Below are 24011 nucleotides of genomic sequence, written 5' to 3'. Positions count from 1 at the left end.
CTCTGTAAAGCCCCAGTTGCAGAATATTGTCAATCTAGAGCTAGGTGCACAGGTTGACTTTTGGGACACTAAAGGCTGAAGGTCCTCTATTACAGGGAGCAGGCCATGGAGCGAGGCTACAATGTTTGCAGCCCTGTGGTACGATGGGAAGAGACCTTAATCCCTCTGGTGCACAAGAGTTGTGGAAGGGGTCCCAAGGAACGGGAAGCAGCCCATTGTCACTGCTTCCTTCCTCTTCAGCCTTTCTCCACCAGGGTTGAGCTGGGAATGCTTCTCTTGTCTGGATCAGGAGAGAAGGGCATTAAGCCCTAAGGTCAGCCTGGATCTCTGAGCACGCATAAGTCATGTTTAAAAAATAAATAAGTAAATGAGGGAGGCTTTCTAAAGGCAAAAAGGGTAGTTACATGCTTGATTCCCACTGGCTTCCCCTCAAAGCAAAGTACCTGCCATGGAAAACTCCCCTTGAGGCAGCACAGAGCATCAGGCTGGAAGCTCTGAGGACTGCCTTAGTCTTTAATTCCAGCAAAATGAATGAACTAAGTACCATGCCTTCCCCTTAGTTATGGGAGGGTTTTCAGTGAAGACCTCCTGCCTAGCACACAAAAATAAATTAATGTTATGTATGCATATATTTACGGGCCTGATTTAGGTGGCTGTGTTCAAAAGCCGAGTCCATTTATCTCCAGCTGATCCACAGATCTAAGACACCTGTCAGCTTCTGGTGACAAAGCCCAATGAAACGCCCAAACTAAAGCCATGCGGGAACTGATGTGGCTGAGGAAACAATAAAACTCTAGGCTCCTTCCGCTGGTTGTGCACCAGGGAAGTCACATACACATCAAATAGAGTGAACATTTATTGTGATGTTGGAACTCAAACAAATGCATGTGGTGCTACATTCATTTGTTGCTGAACAAAGAGAGTTGCCCATAATTTTAACTCTATTAAACCTCCAAGAAAGGTCAAAAACAAAAACATTGTCAGGCTTCTAAAAGGATACTAGAAGCAGCAAGGAAAAACCATGCATAAATTGTGAAATGCACTGTGATGGCATCCAAATTGCTGAAGGAAAGGTGAACATTTCAAGCATAATTAAAACCTGGGTCCATGCACTTGAAGGAAAAACAAAATCTTATTTGGGAGCCTTCTAACAGAAAACTGCTAATCATATACTGATTCATTCTTTTATGCAATCGAAATGTTATTCAGAAGAGAGCTGTAAGGTCATGGTGAGGTTGCCCATGTATATTTAAATATTTACCTGCACAAGGCATTATTATTGACTAAATTTTCCCTTTGCCATAATCCACTAACATAGGTATTGATTAAAACTGCTGAAACTATTATTAATTCCAGCTGCTATGCATAGCAAGTAAGAAAACAGACAGCACTAACATTCTGCCTCACTTCCAAAGATCCAAGATGACAGCAAGCCTTGCTTTCCAATTTTAAATACACTGGCTGCCCACATTTCTAGAAAATGCCACATGTGACAATTCAACTGGCTCTTAAGGTTGGATAATGGGTGCAGCATGCATTTTACTAAGTATCTTAGAGTCTGATAATAACAATACAAAACCATTTTGAGAGTTTAGTGCAAATTGTATAAACAGACGGTTTTCTCATCCTTTTCTACATTTTATTTATTCGTTAACACAGCACCCAGCACAAGGAAGCCTTGATCCTGATTGGGGTCTGTGGTCACTACCATAATACATACAAAAATTATCAGCATTATCAGAACCACACAGACCGCTGTCAAGATCTCACACAGCCTTGTCCTGCTGTGAGCTATGTGCATTACCTGTAGTTGAAATGCATTATGGCCTGCAGTGCATTCCCTCCTCCAGTTAAAATATCTCCTTCGAATCCAGGCAGCAGCGGGATCACCACGTATACTCGGAACCGCTTGTTCTCCCTGCAACAAACACAACGATAATTTTCCTGGGGTTGCAAAGGCAGCTTCTTTTCAACATAACTTACTAGCTCCAGTTCTTCCTAAGGCTAAGCTTCTAGGCTAAGGACAGAAATTACACATAAACTGGTTTAAATAATCAGAAACTTGTTTAAATCTGTAACACAGGAATGGGGAACCTCTGGGCAGCTGGTTGGCCACCCGGGCCCCCCTTCCCCCCCCCGCCACTGCCCGCATGGCTTGTGCTGGTCCCCATGGAGACCTCAGCCGCGCCAGCAGCGTGTGCAGCAGAGTAGCGCAGGGGGCTTCTCTGGAGCTGCTGGGAACATGGGACGGGGGCAGCTTGCTCCGGAGCCGTGAGCTGTAGCCTGCACGCTCCAGGAAGGGGCATGCATGCAGGGTATCGTGGCTCTGTCCTGGTTCCAGACAGGCTGTCACTGCTGCAAGGAGCCAGGGCAGAGCCGCGATCCCTTGCAAGTGTGCCTGTGCCCGGACTGTGTAGGCTACAGATCGCAGCTTTGCCCTGGCTCCGGAGCAAGCTGCCCCCGTCTGACTTTCCCAGCAACTCTGGAGCAGCCCACTGCGCTGCTCTGCCGCATGTGCTGCCAGCGCAGCTGAGGCTGGGTTCTCCATGAAGACTGGCACAAGCCATGCGGGCAGGGGCAGCTGGGAAATGAAGTCCCAGGCCAACTGGATCTGGCCCATGCGCTGGATGTTCCCCATCCCTGCTGTAACAAACAAAAGTTCAGTGCACATAAACCAGTTTTAAAATGGCTGAAACTAGTTTAAGATAAGCCTGGTTGAATGTAGTATCAGACTTAACTGGCTGAGGTCAAACTGGTTTATGGAACTTCTGTCCCAGACCCCTTCCTGGTTTAAGTTAATTAGTGTGCCCCAGCATGCTTTTCAGCCCTGGGCAGAGAGCAGGGCTGGCTATGCCCCTCTCCTCCCTAGCCAGAGCTCCATCACTGCTCCAGCTGGCTGAGAAGGGGGTGGCGGACTGCAGCCAGGTCTGCCTGGCAGGGGCACAGAGCTCCTGCCACACGTTCCCCCTGCCCCCCTCACCACTTGCTGCTCAAGCAGGGATCCCTCTCCTATGGTACAGATGCCAGCCAGCATCCGGCCATCCCCACCTGCCCAGTGCTAGCTAATTCTGAGAGGTGTCTATGCGTGTGTGTCTCCAACTTCCCTGGAATGGAGGCAGACGGGACAGTGTCTGCTTAGGGCTTTCTGGAACTAATCAGCAGGTCAGCTGGGAAATGTCTGACAGCCAGCCAGGGCTGCAGCTCTACCTCTCTTTTTCCTGAGCAAGAAGCCAGTGGCTTGCAAATGCCTACACCCTGCAGGTATGAAGAGCTTGAACTAATGAGAGATGCTTTTGTTTTATTTTGTAATCGACAAGCAGCGCTTGATGGGCTGATAAGCTTTGTGTTCTGATAAGCTCTCTGCTGGCTTGCTTCAAAGCCATCAGAGTGCAAGCATCTCCCAACCTGAAACCCTTATTAAAATGAAGTTTCAGTATGCAGTGATTAATGTTGGTGATTGTTTCTATGCTTCCTGGTCCTATAATCTGCCAGTGTTCAACAGGGGACAGAGAGAGGTGTGAGAAATGACCTGGTTTGCAATGAATGGGACCTGTCAGTGCTGTCAGTTTGAGATTTAGGCAAATACGAAGCACTAGCTAGCAGGATAATAAGAAGGTGGCAGCAGATCTGTCTGGAACAAACAAGTTCACACTGCCCTCATTAATTCTTTGGGAAGTGGTTGTTCATACCCCAAAGAACAAGACAGCAGAGGCACTTCAAAGAGGCTTTGGTGCCACTCACTTCCTGTCCACAGCTGCAGACAGTAGGAAGATCAAGGAGAGGGAGATTGAAATGCTCATCCAGTATCATCAACAGATGTGTGCACTCCACACAAGCAGCTCCTCCTTCCCCCAACCCCTCCCCCTCCCTTTGCCTCAGAGAGCTAGCCAGGGGCTGGGGGCTGGCAAGACTCCTCACCCCTTGAGCAGCGAGTGGAGAAAAGCCTGTCAAGAGCTTCTTCCCCCTTCTCCTCCAAGCACAGCTCACCTGGAGACTGTGCAAGCCAGGGTGGGGGTTTAAACCCCTCTCTAATCATAGCGGCCTGCTAGGGCCTGGCCATGCCCCCCCAGCTTAGCACTGTGGAAGGGAAGGGAGGGCTGCTCTTGAGCCCCCCCCAACTTTTAGCCTGAGCCACTGCAGGTATGTGCCTGCATTTCCTGAATCAAAAGTGAATGTCTATCCACTTGTTCAATCTATGCAGGTTAGACTAACCTGTAAAGATTAAATCAATTCAGGCTCAGGCTTATTGAATATCTGCACTTAGCCCTATTGTATTAACTAGTTACCAGTGTATGGACTCTCTCATACAGTTTTTTGCACTAAACTCTTACTACATTTTGAAGGGAGTTAAGGGTCAAAAGTATTTCCTGCTTCAGTCTTCTGTGGTCACATTCAATGCTAGAACATGTGCTTAAACACTTATGCACAGAATGTGCAACTCACTAAGAACTGAAAATCACAAGAACAGGTATAGAATAAAAACCAGTTAGGACTAAAGTGTTAGAAATGCAAAGATGGGGTAAATATCCTGAATGTTGTGTCTACTGTTATAGTAATAAGTGAATTTCAGGGCCTTGATTTAAACTGACAGCACAGCCTTACTGAACATGGCAAACAACACACATCATCCCTGTAAAATTATTATAAGCCTAACAGCAAAATAAGATCTACAGTTTCAGAATTTTTCCTGCCACCTGTGGTTTCCAAGCAGCAGAAAACACCGGGGAGAAGAAGTGGATAGAATACTCAGAGCACTTTGAAAGGCCTTGAAATACAGGTCTTCCCTGAATATTTAGAAAGGCAAATAGTTGGCCTCATACATCATAACTTACAAAGACAGCTTCATTTCGAAGTACCCTTAACTATGATCTGACCCTATATTACTAATGACTTGCTAAATCAACTGTTTTTTTTAAACACATTTTTGCCCTTTCTTTGCTGACATGAAGATGCCTATCTTGAAGGCCAGCCAATTTCTGCTGTGATTTATTTCTAGAGGTGTCTCTGTAATCCAAAACAACAGTAGGTTGCCAAAAAAATAGTTGAGTTGATTACAATTCAAATGTTCTCTGCCTTTCCAGATATTTTTAGAGGGCGTATTTTTCCTACCCTGAACGTTATAGTGGGTGATTTCTGATAAGCTGAACTGCTATCAAAGCCCAAATTATTTTGTTATTATTACCTTCATTTTTTTTTTTAGTTATTTTCATATATGTTATCTCTGTGAAGGGAGCTCTACGTAAGGGACTTATCACCAGGTGGCAAACAGTTTAATGTGGGGAAAACCATTTCAAAACCGAAAAGAATATCCAGGGGACCAGTTTACAAATGTTGCTAACAGCCTTCCTTCCTTCCTGGGAAAACTTAAAAGGTCTGCACCTTTACAGGAGAGGCACAAATACCAGAGAAGGGGTTCACCCTTGTTTTGAAGTACATGTATCAACACAACAGTTTCCTCTGTTAACGGAAGAGCTTGTGTTGGCCCTGACAACTTCCAGTTGATCTGGATTGTTAATGGAGTTATTTAGGTATTTAAAAGTTCATTATGTGCTTTAAGTGCCTTGCTGAATCATAGCTTAAATAAGCACAAACTATTCAATAATCTCAGTGTTTCCATTATACAAGGTGTCCTATAGTAAATACAGGGAAGTGAAAAAGATATATTGAAGATATTGAGGAAACTGTGTGTTTATCCTAGATTAAGAGAGCAAGTATTTAAAGGTTTCTATCACAGTCAAAATGTTAACTTCATGTTCCTTTCAAAATAATTTCAGAAGTGGTTAAAATATCTTCACACATCAAACAGTTATAACGGCAGAGATTTTGAAATAAAAAAACCCAGTAATTCTTGCTATTTGTGAACCTATGTTGCATTTTGAAGGGAAAAATATCAAGACACTAGTTTTCATACAAAATATGACTTGCATATTGTAAAACCTATTAAAAGTAAGCCCATGGCACAGAGGCTTATATTAGATGATATTACTTATATTTGTAGAAAGCATGTTTTGCTACAGAATAAAGAGGCGTGTAGGCTTGATTCAGAATACTCCATAAATGTCAACATGTCAGTCTGCTTTTCCTATGAAATTTGGAAGGTGTCAATTCCATATGGAAAAATAGGGTCTGATAACCATATTCTTCAGCTTAGCTAATGCCAGCCTCTTTATGGCAATGCATTGTGGGTCTCAGCCTGGGCTTGACTGTCCACTCTGGTGTCCTCAACCAGATCTGGCTCCTGACACCATGTCATCTGGCCTGTCAGGCCCTCCAGAGGTGTGAAAATTTGGTGGTGGCACTGCTTCCCTGCTGCCAAATTTCAGGTCCTGTGGGGTGCCCCACACACTGGATAGCATGTAGGGCCAGGCAGAGGTGGCAGAGGGCCCCAGGGCCTGATCCTGCTTTAAAGGACCAGCCAAGGCCACACGGGACCTGATCCAGGTGTTTGGGGCCTCATCTGACCCACCAATTTTGGACAGTGTGAGGCTATTGAAATCAATGGCGTTATACCAGCATAAGACTGAAGTAACAAAGAGGCTCGGTATTGGAAAATGGGTCATTGGAGAATTTGTGGTTAAGTCGTACCTGCCTTTTTTGTAGCTGTTTAAATTACAAGCATGCAGCAATCCAGTAAAATGTGCTACAGCAGGCTGTTACAACCAGGGACACACCGATGCAGATAGGTTAGATCCAAGTAGGAAATCCACAATGGAGTATCTCTGTAGTCTAACAACACTTTGTTGATACTGTATTTACTCGAATCCAAGATGATCCTGAATTTAAGACAATCCCCCAATAATTAGATTCTAGACATAGAAAATGTATACATTTGTTAAAATTTTCCATATCTAGACTCTAATTATAGAAGGGTTGCCTTTAACTCACCCCTACCCCACACTGCTGCAGGAGGGCAGGCAGCAGGGTGGGCAGGTGGGGAGGCCAAGCTGCTGGTTCCCTGCTTGTGCCTACCCCCTGCCACCACTGCCCCCTCCTGTTCCCTGCCTCTGCTCCCCACTTTCCCCTCTCCCTCAGCCTCTCTGCTCTCTCCCACCCCTCTTATTTCCCCTAGAACCTCTCTGCTCCCCCCAGCCCAACCCAGCCCCTGGAACAGCTGTGCAAGCTGCATGCGGTTGCTATGGGTCTGGGCTGGGTCCACGCTCAGTGCCCCAGGCTGCAGCATGCACAGAGCCTGTTGGTGCGGAGTAAGGGGAGAGGGGGAAAGGGAGAGGGGCAGGCAGGGGAGTAGAGGCTGCATGGGGGCAAGAGATGGGGGGAAAGAAACTTTAGGGGGGAGAGCGTGAGGTGCAGAGGCCATGGGGGGGGTGGGGCAGGCATCAGCTATGACTATGGCCATGAACCTGGGTAGAGGCTGGAGCCTGAGCCATAGCAGCTGCCTGCCCTGTGCCACCCTGTCACCCCCCTACCCCACTCAGTTTTAAGACAAGGGTTTTTTTCCCCCTCCCCCCATGTTAAATGCAGGGAAAAACCTTGTCTTTGAATTAAATCAATACACTACTCTGGGACCACAAAGTGACATGAAGCCCAAGTGCCCCAGCAAGACATGCAGATTACAGTGAAAAAAATGACACACCAAAGCACCATCTCTTAAATGCCGAGTGCCATTGGTGAGGCATCTGATAACATTGCCTTGATGTGATGAGCAAAATATTTCTGCCCCCAACAAATACCATATAAAGGGCCTTATTGTTATCACACTGATTTTAACCCAGTGCAACTCCTTTCACTTCACTGCATTACACCTGATTTATTCTGGCATGAGACAGTTGCCCCGCAGGTTTTCTCCACAGCTTGGTATGGTTAAGTGTTGTCCCTATCCCCATCTTGTTCTGCTTGCTGCCTTTACATAGAAAAATGGTGCTCATGTTGAAACAAACCAGGTCCCCTACTGCTTGTCCTTCCCTTTGTGTCTCTGAACACGCTGAACCAAATTCTGCTTTCACACTGGTTTGCTGTCTATTTATAGACACCTGATTTACACCTTCTTTGAAGAAAAATCAGACCCTTTCTCTCGTGAGTGTCTGTTCTATACCTGCCAATACTTCAACACTGAAGTGCTCAAAAGAGTGAAATCTTAATGACTCCAGCAGGGTTCCCAGGTCCTGAGAATCAGCCCATGCATTCCTATAGACCAGTGGTTTTCAACCTGTGATCCGTGGACCCCTGGAGGTCTGCAGACTATGTCTAAGGGGTCTGCAAAAGATGATTACGATAAATCAAAAGTATGTGAATACCCACATTTACAATTCAAAGGGGTCTGCACCTCCATTCAACATTTTTTAGGGGTCTACAATTAATAAAAGGTTGAAAACCACTGCTATAGACAATAGGAATATACAGAAAAAACCATTGCCAAATAAATCAAACTCATCCTTGTGCACACCAAAAAGCACAAGTGATCAGTGAAAGTGGGGAGGAAAGTGAGGAATGTTGGCCACAAACTCAATCTGGCAAGAATGAAGTACAGATAAATGTGTCTTAAAGATACCAAAAAAAACAAACCTAAGTGACGGTGTTTAGGGTCACAGAAAAGACAAAGTGCTTCATCGGGTGCTAGATGCTCCAGTTATCAGTACTGTCACCAAGTCACTTGTTCTCAAACGATAGCAGTAACTAAAAATGATCTGGATGCCATCCATCCATGCAGTAATTATCAAACTACTTAAAATACTAGAGTGCCTCTGAAATGATGTAGGGATTGTAAAATATCCCCCAGCTCTTTTAAGGAAAGGTTTGGAAGTGAAATAATTCTCTAAACCTGAAACTTGGACAAATTCCCTACTATACAATAGCTTTTGCTTTCCATATTGAAAGGCAATTTCCTGTACAAGAAATTTACTCTTTAATAAACAACATATCAATGATAAGAAATGATATAATTTTAAGTGCTTAAACTAAACTGAGTGTAAAATTCAAGGTTGGTTAGAATCATGAAGAAGAGTTAATACAGTATCAAAGGACTGTTTCCCAGTGAACGTTATAGTTACAGAGCCAAATTCTCCTGTCAGCTACACCAGCAAAATGCAGAACAATACCACAGACTTCAAAGGAATTATTTCAGATTTACACTGATGTAACAGAACAGAATTTGACCTAGATGCACTCTGGATTCCTTTTATCATATTTTCTTTCATCATCCTTGTAACAACATCTTGATGGTACCTTTAATAACAAAATTACCTGTGGGCTTTAAGGATCCTCTGAGCAATTGCATCTCCAATCTTGTTCGATACAACTCTGTCATCAGCACAGCTAATAAAAAATTGGTTCTACGGGAAAAGTGAGCAAAAAAGAATCATCACTGCCTTTTTGCCAACGATAAGAAAGGAAGGGTGGTTCAGTACTTGGATCTAGGACTCATGGCCTCTGTATTCACTTCCCCAATCTACTACTGACTTTGTGTGACCTTAGACAAGAATTCGCTTTGTCTCTCTATTCCTCTTAAGTTTCCTACCCTGAAGTGGGGAAAATAACACGTTCCTAACCTCCCAGAGATGATGCAAGGACTAATGCATTCAACCATGGAGAGGCAGTCAGATATTATAACAGTGAAGGCCACGAGTAGGGTCACAGATAGTTAAATAAATGACTTGGAAACCATTTTGCTACAATTCAAAGGGAACTTTTTTTGTGGAACAGCAGAACAAAACTGACACAATATAGCAGGATTACTTAACTTGTACAAAAATCTTCATACCTGCATACTTGATTTTTATTAGGATAAGAAACCTCTCTCCCCCCACTAAACATAGCATCAAAACAGACTACTTCATCAAAATAAACACCATAAGAAATAATAAAATAATTACATTTTGTGGCTTTAGCAAGGTACAATGCATACCCAAGTGAATGACTGCTTCCCAAGCAGGTAACTGTCTTTGGAGAACTCTCTGGGTTCTTGTGGGACTCTGACACATGCAGTGAAATCCTTTCCCGTTGAAGTCAACTAGACTTTTGACACAGACTTCAACTAGACCAGGATTTCACCTATGGTCCCTAAAGAAAATAAATCTTCAATCTTACAGGTACAGGAGACTTGTTATACTATATTTTGTGCCAAGAAGCAACTAATGTTATGGCCTGTAGAACATCTTCCGGGGTGGCAATGTATTATTTTAATTAAGAGGCGTCTGTGAGTGTGATAAGGAAATTATTCTTGATTAATCCCTCTCCTTAAAAACTAGTGAAAAAAAGTATCCAAATAATAGCCTGAAAAGGATGTACAGTAAGTGTCTCAGTTAGCCATTTACTTCAAAACGTACAGGTCCATTTATACGCAGGAAAATTATGCAGTTTCTCAGATCCATGAAGTGCATCGCATCACACATTGATGGGAGACCGTGCCTAGGGTTGGAGATGAAGCAGGGAACACAGAGAGACACAAAGAAGCTGAAGGAGCACTGCATGGAAGAGGGAAACCGCTAGAGAAGTGGTTCTTAACTGCGGTGCCGCAGCACGCTTTGGGCCCTGCCCAGTGCACCTCTGTTTCCAGGAGGCAAGTGACAGGCTTGGGAAGCAGCTTTGAAAGGAGGGGGTTTTCTTGCCTGCAGTAGGTTATTTCCAAGCAGCTTTGAAAGGAGGGGGTTTTCTTGCCTATAGTAGGTTATTTCCCCCCCATTCTGCTGCAGCCACTTCCCAGTCGGGCCCCCACCCAAACCTCCTGGAAAAATGGGATGTCGCTAAATTCAGAAAACTTATGGAGGGGTGCCTTGAGCCTAAACAGTTCAAGAACCACCGCACTAGAGGTTCTGGAAAGCGGGGTAGTAACAGATGGGGCTTGTACTTCCTTCTACATTCAGAATTCAGTGCTGGTATATTATTTACAGGACTGATCCAAAGGCCATTGCTGTCAATGGAAACAATCCCAAGGCCTTATTGGATTCCAGATAAGGCTTCATATATGCCACATGTTTCTCAACTAACCGACATCATCCCACTGAAGGGCAAAGGCTACTCTTAGCAAGACAAAAATGCAGCCTGCTCTTGACTTGCCTCAAGAGTACTTACTTCTATATATATGAAATGTTTGCTGTTTTCTATCACGTTAACATAGGCAGCGTGGATGGATTCTTCATGATACTTAATGCCCGCTGACCAATCAGCAGCAGAACGGAGCACCTGGAAAGTGAAAAATTAGCAACTTTAGTTCTGTCCCAAAAGCACAAAAACACTCTTTACCAATTTTACAGAAAATGCTCCTGACTGCTTAGTTTATTTGTCAAGGTTTCCCTGTCTTATGTAATACATGATATTTGTTGCTTACATGCTAAATATTGGGAGCTGCAGCTTAAGACTGTTAAAAAATGAAAACATTTTGATCCATTACTAAATTAATCCCATTGTATGCGAGAATAGCTTCACTGAAATCAATGGAATTACAGCTGGATGATAACTGGAGTCATACCACGATGTGTCAGTCTGCTTCTGCAAAAGTATAATTCTTAGTTTTGTAATGTTAAATTGGTCTAAAATATTTTAAGTTTGATCTTATACTAATTGAAGTTGAAGGGGAAAAAACTCACTGATTTCAGCAGTGCAAGATTAGACCTTTATTTCTGACCTGTAGGCTTGTGCACCTTCCATTTTAATGATGAGGTCCCAATTGAAATGAATAAGTTTAGTCTAAGATACCATGGCATCTTATAGAGGCTGAGGCCACAAAGTTTTAAACCAGGAATAACAGTCTTTGTCCTAGGCATATATTCCCATTTTTTAAATGAAAAATTTTTCCTAAAAATGTCACTTTTCTGATTTTTTTAAATTTAAAATTACAGCATCTCAAATTCACAAGAAAATGATTTTGGACTGCAAATCCCAAGAATACCACAGAGTGCCACAACGTAGCGCCAAAGCTTTAAGACAAAGATAACCAAACTAGCACAGGAAGGAATCTCTGCTCACATTCTCTCCCAGGCTGAATTTTTTTCACTGCTGAAATTCTTGCCTGTGCTCAGATAGTTGCTTGCCTCTGTAACCATCAGCTCCTACTCACTGACCTTCCCCCAGTGTCATCTCATGTCTATTCCTATACTTTGTGTCAAAAAACAAGCAAAGCTACAACATTTTGCTGGATGGCAATGTATTATTTTAATTAAATGGTGTCTGTGTGTGACCTCAGGGAGGATAATTACTCATGATTAATCCCACGCTTTAAGCGCTACCAAGCAAAATGCATCCAAACAATAGCTTGAAAATAAGCATCTCCATTCAGCCATTTATTGCAACATTTACAGGTCCATTCATACATGGGTGAATTATTTAAGTCCTAAGACTCTTCTAAGTATGTGCATCACTTTGTACATCTCCCATTCCTCTCATGCGGCACCCTTCTAAGGATTCTCCAATGGATTTTTCATATTTCTCCACGTTCAAGTCAAGACCGGTCCTCATCTTGCTGTTCTCTTCCTACACCGCTGACCTCACCTCTCTCCACATGTCCTCCCACCCTCTATTTTCTACCAAAGTCCTTCCAGTCCAACTTCATCATCTCCTCATCCACATTACACTCTTGTTTGGAGCAGTCTTTCAATCTATATGGTAATCATCTTCCTCTCTGACGAGAAGGACTGAACTAGGGACCTCCAGAGCTAACGCACTTGTTTCTACAGTTAAAAGATGAAGAGTAAAGGGCAAGTTCTCAATTACTGTTAAATTATTGTAGTTCAACTGTGAAATTATCATCGTTCAGTTGGCTTCAGTAGAACAATGGCAATTTATGCCAGCTAAGGATCAGCAGCTCTGCAGCTGAGTGCTATACCCAACCCAAATCTTTCAAGCTTCAGGCCCAACAGGGGAAAAAGCATGGCATATAGCCAGTGGGTCATATATTTGTTTTCAACAAGTGAAGGTCATCCCAAGCATACAAGATGCAGAGCAGGTCAAAACCTGGGGAAATCTCCACTTATATGAAAACTGCTGTTTTGCCCATTACTGGGGATTGACCTGGAAAACTCCAGAGTTGAGAGACTGAGTCACAACAGCTGGAGCTGTGGAGCCAGCCCCTGTAGCCAAGAGATGCAACCAGACTTGCATCCTTCATGGATGAAATGCCACAGTGGACACGCACCCCTCACTGACCAATGGGGTATGTGGACATGAACTAAGTGATTCTAGTGGCAGAGCTCAACTTATTCCTGGAAGCCCACCTCCAGCTACCTCATCTGCAGGCTGTTCACCTCCAGGACTACTGTTTACAAAACAAGTGCTTAACATTTGCATGGTGCTTCACATGTTTAAAGTGCAGGTAAACTAAATCTCTGCCAACTGCCAACCCCTTATAGAAAGCTGAGCACCATGACCCTTGTCTGAAATCCAGGGGAAGCAGTCAAGAGTAATTTTCTTACAGCACTCAGCAGCACCATGCAGGACTGAGCTCCCAAATAACTCTTCACAATTCCCTTGGGGTAAAGATATCATCATCCCCTCAACATTTAGGAAGACAAAATCACTTGTTGTAAACAGAAACTAACAGTTTAATTTTTCTTAAACACTCAGCTTGGTCAGCATACAGTTTTGTGACTCCTTACTAGGTCTGTGGCGAGTAGGCAGCTATTCGATCTGGCTTCAGATCTGGCTGCTTCGGATGCCAGGGATCCGATCCAGAGCTCCGGACTGGGTTTCCACTTCTATCTGGCGGAAGCAGCTCCGAAGCTGCCTTGGAGATCCGGCCATAGAGCATAATGGGGAAATCAATGAAATAGCTATAACTTTGTGGTTTTTTGTCTGATTTGGATTAACTTGCAGGGGTGGTAGCCTCTGCTGAGAGCATGAAGCTTCAAGCTTCAAGAAGATTGGTGCAGGGGTTTGGGGGGAACTGCACCCCAAATTCATGAAAGCAAAACTCATGTCACGTGTATGTGTTACACCACATTGGGGTGGAAACTGCAGGGGTGGTAGCCCCTGGTGAGGCCACAAAGCCTGCCAAGTTTCAAGTTGAAAGTTGCAGGAGTTTGGGGGGAACTGCACCTCAAGCTGCTGACAGGCAAAACTTGTCACACTGATGACCCTGTGTGTGTTAAGGTGCAGCAGGCTGAAAACTGCAGGGGCGGTAGCCCCTGCTGCGGCCACGAAGCCTGCTAGCTGTTGAGATCGGTGCAGGGCTTCTGGGTTCTGGGGCCCTGCACCTCTAGCTGTTGACAGGCAAAAGTCTTGGTATTGGTGCTTTTGCAACTGACTCTCTCCGTCTTGGGGCAGTTGATTGTCTGTATTGATTATTTCCTCTCTTTAGTCTCTGGTTTTGTATGTGTTAATTAATGCTAATTAACTGGCTACATTAACTAGCAACTATGTATTGAGCTGGTCCCTGAATGAATCATGATTGATTGGTAACTGGTAACACAGTAGCTTAGCAGAAGGGCCTGCAGTAGTCCCCCCCCCCAGACAGAGACAGTCAGTTGCACAAGCACCCATGTCATGAGTTTTGCCTGTCAGCAGCTAGGGGTGCAGGGCCCCAGAACCCTTGCACCGATCTCCTTGACAGTTGGCAGGCTTCATGGCTGCAGCAGGGGCTACCATCCCTGCAGCTTTCACCTTGCTACGCCTTAACACACACAGTGTCACCCATGTCACGAGTTTTGCTTGTCCACAGTTTGAGGTGCAGTTTCCCCCAAGCTCCTGCACTTATCTCCTTGAGACTTGGCAGGCTTTGTGGCCTCAGCAGGAGCCACCACCCCTGCAGTTTTCAACCTGCTGCACCTTAACGCACACAGGGTCATTTGTGTCACAAGTTTTGCCTGTCCGCATCTTGAGGTGCAGTTCCCCCCAAACCCCTGCACTGATCTTGTTGAAACTTGTCAGGGTTTGTGGCCTCACCAGGGGCTACCACTCCTGCAGTTTTCACCCCCCTGTGGTATAACACATAGACTCGACATGAGATTCGCTTTCACAAATTTGGGGTGCAGTTGCCCCTGAACCCCTGCACCGATCTTCATGAAACTTGGCAGAATCTATGCTCTCAGAAGAGGCTACAATCCCTGCACATTTCATTCAAATCAGACAAAAAACAACAAAGTTATAGATATTTCATTGATTTCCCATTATATCCTATGGCCGGATCTCTGAAGCGGCTCTGAAGCTTTTCCGAACTGCTTCGGAAGCTCTGAACCACTTTGGAAAGCCTGATAAAGCTAGCGCATCAATTCGGACATGCTGCTTCAGATGCCAAAGTGTCCGAAGCTTCTCCGGATCTGAAGATGGTCCGAAGCCTTGCACAGCCCTACTCCTCACCTACAGCGGGCTGCCTTGTGCGTTCGACTCTGCAAGAACCTCTCTGCAGGCTGTAACGCTAAAGCAAAGAGCTACGACTCCTTTCCAAGAGCTCTTGACAGTTGCAGGAGCCAGTTGCTAAGTCTGGGAAACAGTTTACAGTGATAGGATTTTCAGTCTGCGGTGCCTGGACCTCTCACAGCTCTCTCTGGCCAGTTGGCTGACACCACTTGCTAATGACTTTGTGCTGTGGCAGGTGTGAAATTGCACACTCACCTAGAATGGGCTCAGCTTGCAGAGGAAATATTTTGCCAAGTTGGATGTGTCTTATTCTGTGATTTATCTTCCATTCTAGTCACAGGCTCCATTTTCTACTCATCCATAAATAATGATGTACAAATCACCCATAACTGGTTTAATTAAAACAAGATGAACCAAGAATATGCTCTCCACGTCCTCACACTCGCATGCATTAATAAACATCTGAATATACAAGCGTGCAGGAATTCAAGGGTTAGCAGGTTAGTCTATGAAATATTAACTGGCATGTTGTGATGTATATTCCTGATGCATACTAAACTAAGACTTTCTGCCAGCAGAGGAGGGCTAAGCAATTCCTTTGACATCTCAGGGACTGACAGAAATGATGGTTTTTCACATGACTGGGCCCCTGAAGTGCTCTACAGCCATGTACTGACAGAAGAGCATGGATGCAGAGCGCTTTAAAAATGCCCAATTGCATGACAATCTGAATTCTCATTACATGAGGATTCAGATGAAGGTGGCCCAAATCAGAGCACCTTCAATGTCTGTAAGCACGTGCCGTGAGCAGTTCCTAGTACTTTCTGCAACTGGGAGGGGGAAAAGGGAGGGAGGGAGTTCAGTCTGGGGTTTGCCCAGCCTATGCTGAAGGGTAGGCTGGGTGGAGGAGCTCCAATCCACCCCCCCCCCCCCCCCCCCCCCCAAAGGGGGGGGGAAAAAGCCTCTGAACTTCCACTGCTCCCTTCCCCTGCTCCCATTCAGAAGACAGCACCAGAGCTAGGAAGGGAGGGGCGGGACTAGAGGAGAGTGGCTGCAAACACGCAGCTGCTCCAAACTGGAGCTTGATCCCTCGAACCCCTGGGCCCAACAGCTGGGTCAGGGGAAATGGTGAGACTCATGGCACTTCCTGTTAAAAGCCATGAGTTACAGCAGGAAGCCATACGTCTGCCGGTGCCCACTACGTGTTTAGAAACAGAATTGAAGCAACTTCTAAACAAGTTACATATGTCCCTGATTTTGCTGACATTTCCTTCAACACATACTGCATGACTGCTGTGCTGTGACTTAACGTCTAGCAAATCACAACAAACCAATCAGGAGTAAGCAGGACACTGCAAAAGGAAAACAAAGAAAGAAAAAGAAAAAAAAAAAAGAAAGAAAAACCAAGGATGCAACAAATATGCAGAAAGACAGGTGCCATTTCTAGCAGCAACAGAAAGGATACAGCATGGAGCTGAAAGAAGGCAAGCGAAACTATGAAGTAGAAAGGAAGATTGTATAAGAGGTTTCAGCAAACAGGTCAGCTTTCAAATGCATTAGGAAGAGAGAGAGGTCATTCAGCCCTACCACAGGCAGGGTGATTTACTGATCAAAGAGGCGATAAATGAACAGTTCTGGGTCATTCTGTCGATTGAAGGATTGAAGGCAGATGTCAGAAAGAGGAAGGAAAAAATTGGGACTCTGAATAATATTGAAATAATGAAAAAAATGCCAGAGGAGAATGCAATTTTAAGGAAAGAATAAAAGAACTAAGGAACATTTCCATAGATGCATATAACAGCAACTCACTAGACAGACATGGCTCCAGCTCTATGCCATAGTTGTCCTTTTCTAGAAATGGCAGTTACAGCAGACAACAATTCTCACAGTATGAGACTAAAGATACTGAGCAGTCAAGCAATAATTGAGAAATTACAGCTGAATGTTTTGTTTATTAGCTTTTGGGAACAGAACAAGGATTAGAGAGGGCCTCTCATTTAAATGCACGCCCTCCTGAAAGGCCCTAAAGTAATAAAAGAAAACATGGCAAAAATATTACACCAGGATCAAAGGCAAAGTCAGAGGGAATGAATCTCATATGAAAGTAAACTTAATTTATTGCTACCAACTAGCTGGTATATAAAAAATAACAAAGGGCAACAACAAAAGTAACTAGTTTTATAGTATACTAGTGTTAATATAACCATAACTAGTATTCATAGGAAAATTGTAATTATGCAGAATACAACTGTCAGGTGAAAGAGAAGCTGGACCTAGAATAAATGGACTTCTTGGCCTCTGATGTTTTCCAGCAGGGGGAAGTGACCTTTCTAATGCTACAACCCATTTTAACTATAGTAATGGTGGCTTTAAACTCACACTCTGGGTCTTAGAGTTAGTTTTTCAGGAAACTTAGGCCATACCTTCATTTATGCTAAGGAACATTTTTATAAATTATATGTGGGGATAAAACCTTTCATTTTCAGATCAAACCCTACCCTGCCCAGACTCTTGGGAGTATCTTATAATGACATTTGGACCAGGGACTGCTGCATTTGTGGGAGTGGGGAAATATTCTTGTTGCCCGGACTGCCTCTGTTGCTATAATTCTTCTCCAGAGGACCGGTCCCCAGCGGGCAGCACAGTTCCTTGCTCCCTTCTCTACTTCCTCCTGCTAGCTGCAAGCTCCATGCCCTGCAGCGGTGAAACTCAAGAACTCAGCTGCCTGTGCAGCGTCTGTTGGTGTAGCTGGCTCCAACCAGGGGGATGCAATTTTCCCCACCAGCTACCTCATCCTCCCTCCCCGCAACCCCAGTAAAGCCACTGTCCAGAAATTTGCCTCAGATTACAGGATATAAACAGGGAGACTTGTGGCAGTGGGCCCCAAAATTCAACCCTACCTGGGAAATAAAACTCTTAAAAAACAATTTTTTCAATACACAGCTCCCACACGCCCCCTCCAGACCGTGGTTTCATAGCATTGGGACCACAGATATTTAAGTACTTAGCCCATGCCCTTAAAAATAATTTCTACATCCCAAGTAAGCTGCTCAGTGGTGGGATTGAGAGACTGATTTCAGCAGCTCAGAAATTCTCCATTAGCAGCAGTAGTGTCGGCTCTGATGGGCACAGGAAATAAATCAATTCTTTTTTTATTTTATGCCCGATAGCTCATAAACCCCTCTCAAGCTGAAGAACCATTTTACCACTCAGAGATAAAGTGATGCCTGGCTGGAAAAATCATCTGACAAGAGAACTGTCAGACGATAAAGATCAGAAGAGGACTGATCGCTTTCAATTCAAATCTTCACAACTAGCCGAAGTCCTTATGCCCCTTTCACTTCCAACTCCTTTTTATTCTCTCACTATATCAGCAGTCTAAAAGCTTGACAGGTCACAGCATTGTTGTTACAAGAATTCTTTTCCCACCGTTCCTCCTTGTAGTCAGAGGCAGAAGCTATTAACTAAACCAAGCTGGAAAGCTCTGCTTCCCACTGCAATCAGTCAGTGTGGTTCTGGCAGGCTCACACAACAATTTGTGGACAGTTTTGAGAAAGAAATTTCAGGGTATATCACACATCCAACCATCTGAGGTATTTATATGTCTTTCCTTTCCACAGTGAAGGAAAGAACCCATTTTGCAGATGTGAAACTGAGGATTACCAACCAGATTTTCAAAGGTGGGCTTCTATGTAAATTTTTAAGTGCCCACAATAGCTATAAAAATCTAGCTTAGTGATTTGCCTGACATAACACTGGAAGTCATGAAGGGTCTTGAGTCTAGAGTCTAGCCCCTAGATCAGCGGTCTCCAACCTTTTTACGTCAGAGATCACTTTTGGAATTTAAGAGGAACCAAAGATCATGCCCAGTGGGACCAGCCCAGCGCCGCCTTCCAGCCTCCAGCTGCAGCCCATCCTCCCCTGCGTCCACCAGCCCCTGGGCCCCATGTCCTCAGGGGGAGGGGAAGGCTGCGCCGGGCTGTTTACACCAGGCCTGGCCCATGCTGTGCTCGGCAGTGCCACTGGGAGCGAGGGTTGTGGGGGCTATGGCCCCACCCTGTAGCCCCACTCCCAGCACTGCCGCTGCAACTGCCCGGCCTGAGCGCAGCCCGGCTGGGGAAAGCCCAGTGCTGCTCTGCCCCTGCCCCGCATGCAGATCCAGGGGCACACACCCCACCTTGCCCTCCCAGGCTGTATTTCCCACCTCCCCACACCCCCTGGATGAGCCACTCGCAGCTCCATCCCCACCCCATCCCAGCTGTGCAGGGCCTGCCCCCACTCCCTACCTGCAGCCACTGGCGCAGCCCCACGTTTGGGGGGGGCACATCCCCCCCCCCAATATGTGTGCAGCAGAGGCGGCTGCTGCTGTGGGCTGGGCTGTGCACCCTAAGCCACACTGCACGTGTCCCCTGGGCCTTTGCCCTTCCCTCCCCCACCAACTGACCTGCTGGGCTGGGGGGCATGATCACATGCACACACATGCTCAGCCCCTCCAGCCCAGGATCAACTTCAAGAAGCTCTGGGATCCACAGTGACCACTGCTTTAGATTAACCAAGGCTGAGGCTAGTGCCCCACTCACTGGACCAGACTTCTACAGTGTTCTTCTCCCTCACACCCCACAAACACACACACCCACACCCTGCCCCCACATATACACACATCCCACAACATACTTTACACCCCTCCACAAACAACACACACCCCCACCTGCAACCACACCCCACACAGACTCAATACAAGAGTAAGACTTTATTTTTCACCTAGTACGTAGTCACCTCTATATATACTACACAAACACAAATCACAACAAAAATATTTTTTGTAATAAAATTAAAATACGTTATAATAGATGTTTAACTTTTAGTATATGATTTGGGTTTTTTTTTCTGGTTCAGATGGCAACCTCCCCCCTCCCAAAAGGAGTACTTCTGGTAGCAAAGGTCGGGGGTTAGGGGACGATATTTCTGGTCCCAAGATGGTGACCAGGGGGCAGGGCACCTGTCAAGGGGTGGGGCTACCCTTGCAGCCCTTGACAACTCACCAAAACTCATTAAGCAGCCCTGCAGCCAAAATAATTGCCCGCCCCTAGTCCAAATTAACCAAGGCTAAGGCTAGTGCCCCTTGTACTGGACCAGTCAAATTATCATCACAGTAACATTTGTATTTTGTAGCAAATCAAGTTTCTTGTTGGTGTGCATGTGCGTGTCTGCACGCCACGGTCCTCTACTGGGTAGAATAAGAACTTCTCAACTGGGTGTCACAGGTACTATCCTATTAACAGCAAAACATGGTGCACCCCAAGACAGGCGAGTATGAGCTGCAGCCCAACTTAGTCCGTGAACTTCTCAGCAGCACAGTAAAACCTCAAGTGAAGCATATGCATGTACTATGAACTTTTAAAAATCAATATTGACCAATAGTGTGTTACCTACAGCCCCTGCCAAGTTGTCCTCTTGTCAATACAGTTAAAATTTATAAATTTAAAGCCCAAATCTTCAAATTTCAGAGAAAATGCCTGCAAGCTAGTTAGGCACAATATTAATTATACCAACAAGGACTGTTTATGTCACCTCTCCTTGCTTTTGACTCAGCTCTGCAGCCTCCCACCACCAGTTCAATGTTTTTCGCAAAGCCTGTCATCCTTTCAGCTCTTTTCATCCAAACAACAGTAAACACATGTTTGCTGCGGGCTCTTGCAGAACTGCAAACAACACAAGCTGTGGTGCAGACTTCAAAGGGGGAAGGAAGACCTTAGGCCATTGGAGAGGCATAAAATTTTCGCTAGAGAGATGGGTATGACGTTGTCACGCCCTTTCTGTGCCTGCTTTGGATCATAACTGAAAATTAGAGGTGGGAAATTTGAGGGTGGTTTGGGTTCATTCAAACATTGTTTGGCTTTTCTGAAATCTAAGTGTTATTGCCTGGCTATTTTAGCAAAAAGCCAAAGCTGAGAGGTGGAGGGGGGGAGGCAAGAGAGAAAGAGAACAACAATTGACTAAATCCCCTTTCTACCCTGCCCTAACCCCAGTCTCCTTCTTCCACGCCACCTGCCTTCTCTAGGAGTAATACAGACCACTCCATGATATGGTCCACACTTCAACAAGATCTGCTCTGCCATGCTTTCCCTCTTCTTTTATCCAATCCCTTTTTAAACACATCTTTCACAAAGGTTTGAGTCCTCTCCTCAAGCAAGAACAAAGCAATGGTACGATCAGACCATAGCCTACAAAAATAGCATCTTAGGGCATTTATACACATGCTCTGGGAGTGGGGGAGGGGAGACCTTTAATTAGAGTGGTTCCGAGAGCTGATTTAATTAAAGTGCCCAGAACGTCTCACATATCATCTCCCCACGCTTAAAAATGGTGGCTCGCAGCACTTTATATAAAGCTCATCGAACAAGCTTCAGATAAAGTGCCCCCGTCACCATTTTTAAGTGCAGGGACACTGACACACAAGATGTTGGCACTGACACATGAGATCCAATTAACCGAGTCTGCTCTGCTGCAATTACAACACATCGCCTTGCTGCTCGTGTATAGGCACCCTTAATGCTCAATTGTCTTTCTTCATCTGTTCAAAATCAGATTTTCAGAGGTGTTCAGCACACACGCAAGAGCCTGGATTTTCAAAATTGCTCAAAATTCTGTAGAGTTGGTTAAAACACACGAGCAGATTTTCAACAGCGCCCAACAGCCAGTGGCTTGCACTAAATCTGCCCATTATATTTTAATCTCAGCGAGGCAGGGAATTTATTTCTCTGTTTGTCTGTAGTGTCTTCCCTACTTTTAGTTCTACTTCAACAATAGCAAATAACAAAGATAACCGACGTTTCTGGGTCTGACCCACCTTAACTAAGGAAATGCTTACTAAAAAAACTAATCTAAACTAAACTAAAAATATAATAATAATAATAATAATAATAATAATAATAATAATAAATCAATAAATAATTTAAAACACCCCTCCTTTTTTTATGAGTAGAAGAACTTTTTAAAGAGAGATGCTTTGTATTTCTTGTACCACCACTGGAGGGCAACCTGCAAAAGTAAATGAGAAGACTACATCCTGACCACTGTTACACTCCTATGACAGACAAGAAAGAAGGTTACATTACTGGGGGGGTGTCTTGCATTGGGAAGTTGAAAAGAAAGAAAAAGTAGGCTGAACAAAAGACTCACCTGCCTCACAAACAGAGAGAAACAGCTTGAGGGGACCTTGTATTCCTTAGAAAGGAAGTTACTTAGCAGATCTAATTCTTGAGGGTAGGGGAGAAACAGCATAGGAATCTATTTTTGGAAACACATTTGCATCCTTACAAATCCACTTTTAATACTAAAATCACAGCAGATCATCAATGTGTATATCACCAGAGACTGAAGGCTGGATTCTGATTTTTTTTTCATTCTTATTTACACTTATAAAGCCATTTTGAATCATTCTGGTAGTGTAACGGCACCTAGATTACAACCAAACTCACTGCAAGTTCCCTTCATAATGGCTAGAGACGTCCAAAAGGGCTTTATTGTATGAGAATCAGCAGAGACCTACACTGCAAGCACCCCAAGTAGCCTGGCTTTCAGTAGGAGCATTCAAGAATAGTAGAATATGAAGATAAACCTACAACTAGAACCATAATGTTAAAAACTAAGCAAAGATGTGCCTGAGGCCTGAACTCTGCAGATGGGTAGCATTCTTTGAGAGCCCAGGGAAGAAGCCTAGCAAAGACAGCCAGGACCCCAGTGTGTCATTCCCTGTATTCCTTTTCAAACCTAACTCTGCCTTCAGAATACAAAACCCATCCCTTCATCAGTGGGAAATATTAAGTCAGTCATTAATCTTTCTCTATAAAAGCATTCAAAATATCTTTTCTGACTGATAAGGAGGCTGCACTTTCACTGCTAGCCAGAGCTCCCCATAGTTGAGGCTCCTCATATGGTTTCCTAGTAACCTGGCTTGACATTGTGTGCACTCCTACTTAAACAAACGAATAAAAACAAAATCAGGACAGCAAGAACTTTACAGAGGAGGCTGCCAAAATTAAGGTTTGCGCATGCCAAGACATACTTTAGAAAGAGAGATGGTCATCTAGTAAAAACTGGTTCAGAGGCTCTCATGCCTGCTGCCTGCTTCTACCACACACAACACTATAGACATGACTTGCTACCTGCAGCCACATCAGAAAGGCTATGAACTGCAGGAATATTAAAGAGCAAAGGCATGTTTTCAGCAAAACAATTTGTTTTAATTGCTCCAGCCATATGTGGCTCAGGGATGAGCCACGCTGCCTGCTCTCAAACGGCTGCAATAGCATATCAATTAGAGATAAGCAAGGGAAATTTACAATTCATGGTCTACAAAATGAACTTGGTCTTGCTAATGGAATGTCTGAGAACAGATCAAAGTGTCCTGACATGTATTGATTACTTGCATTTCCCAGCCAACTTCTTTGTGAGCTTAGTTTTTACTGTATTAAACAATGAAGAACAGTTTAGTGTATCTGATAGTTAACCATCTCTATTCAAGCTCTGCTGTGATTACTGATTAGTCACATAAGTTATACAAATATTTGTTCTGTTTCCTTATTAATTCTCATTATCTAGAGAAGGACTTGTGGAATCCATGAGGTTTTTCAGGCTGGGTCAAAACATTAGAATTTCATCAGTCACAGACATGGCATGAACTGAAATACTGTAGTGTTCAAAGTAGACATCTCTGCCTGGTGCAAGCAGAATACCTTTTATGTACACACACATACCCCTTAGAC

The 24011-nt window shown here is 44.4% G+C and overlaps 1 protein-coding gene across 11 annotated transcripts in view; it reads right to left on the bottom strand.

The window, feature by feature from the left end:
* PLD1 (phospholipase D1) overlaps positions 1–24011 on the bottom strand; it is a 144769-nt gene that overhangs the window by 15200 nt on the left and 105558 nt on the right. For 7 of the 11 annotated variants that reach the window (XM_025201771.1, XM_025201770.1, XM_025201774.1 and 4 more), the window contains 4 exons: positions 22426–22533; positions 11026–11136; positions 9199–9287; positions 1805–1918 (listed from right to left, as the gene is read on the bottom strand). In XM_025201771.1, the coding sequence (XP_025057556.1) occupies positions 1805–1918; positions 9199–9287; positions 11026–11136; positions 22426–22533 (422 nt within the window). Of the gene's footprint in view, positions 1–155; positions 281–302; positions 775–1804; positions 1919–9198; positions 9288–11025; positions 11137–22425; positions 22534–24011 lie in introns of those variants that run through there. The other 4 variants (XM_006021722.3, XM_006021723.3, XM_025201778.1 and 1 more) reach the window with 3 other exon arrangements.

This window comes from Alligator sinensis, unplaced genomic scaffold (assembly GCF_000455745.1).
Source record: "Alligator sinensis unplaced genomic scaffold, ASM45574v1 scaffold379_1, whole genome shotgun sequence".
In the NCBI taxonomy this organism is placed as follows: Eukaryota; Metazoa; Chordata; order Crocodylia; family Alligatoridae; genus Alligator; species Alligator sinensis.
Note: the sequence above shows the minus strand (reverse complement) of the source record. Positions and strands in the feature narration are given on the sequence as shown.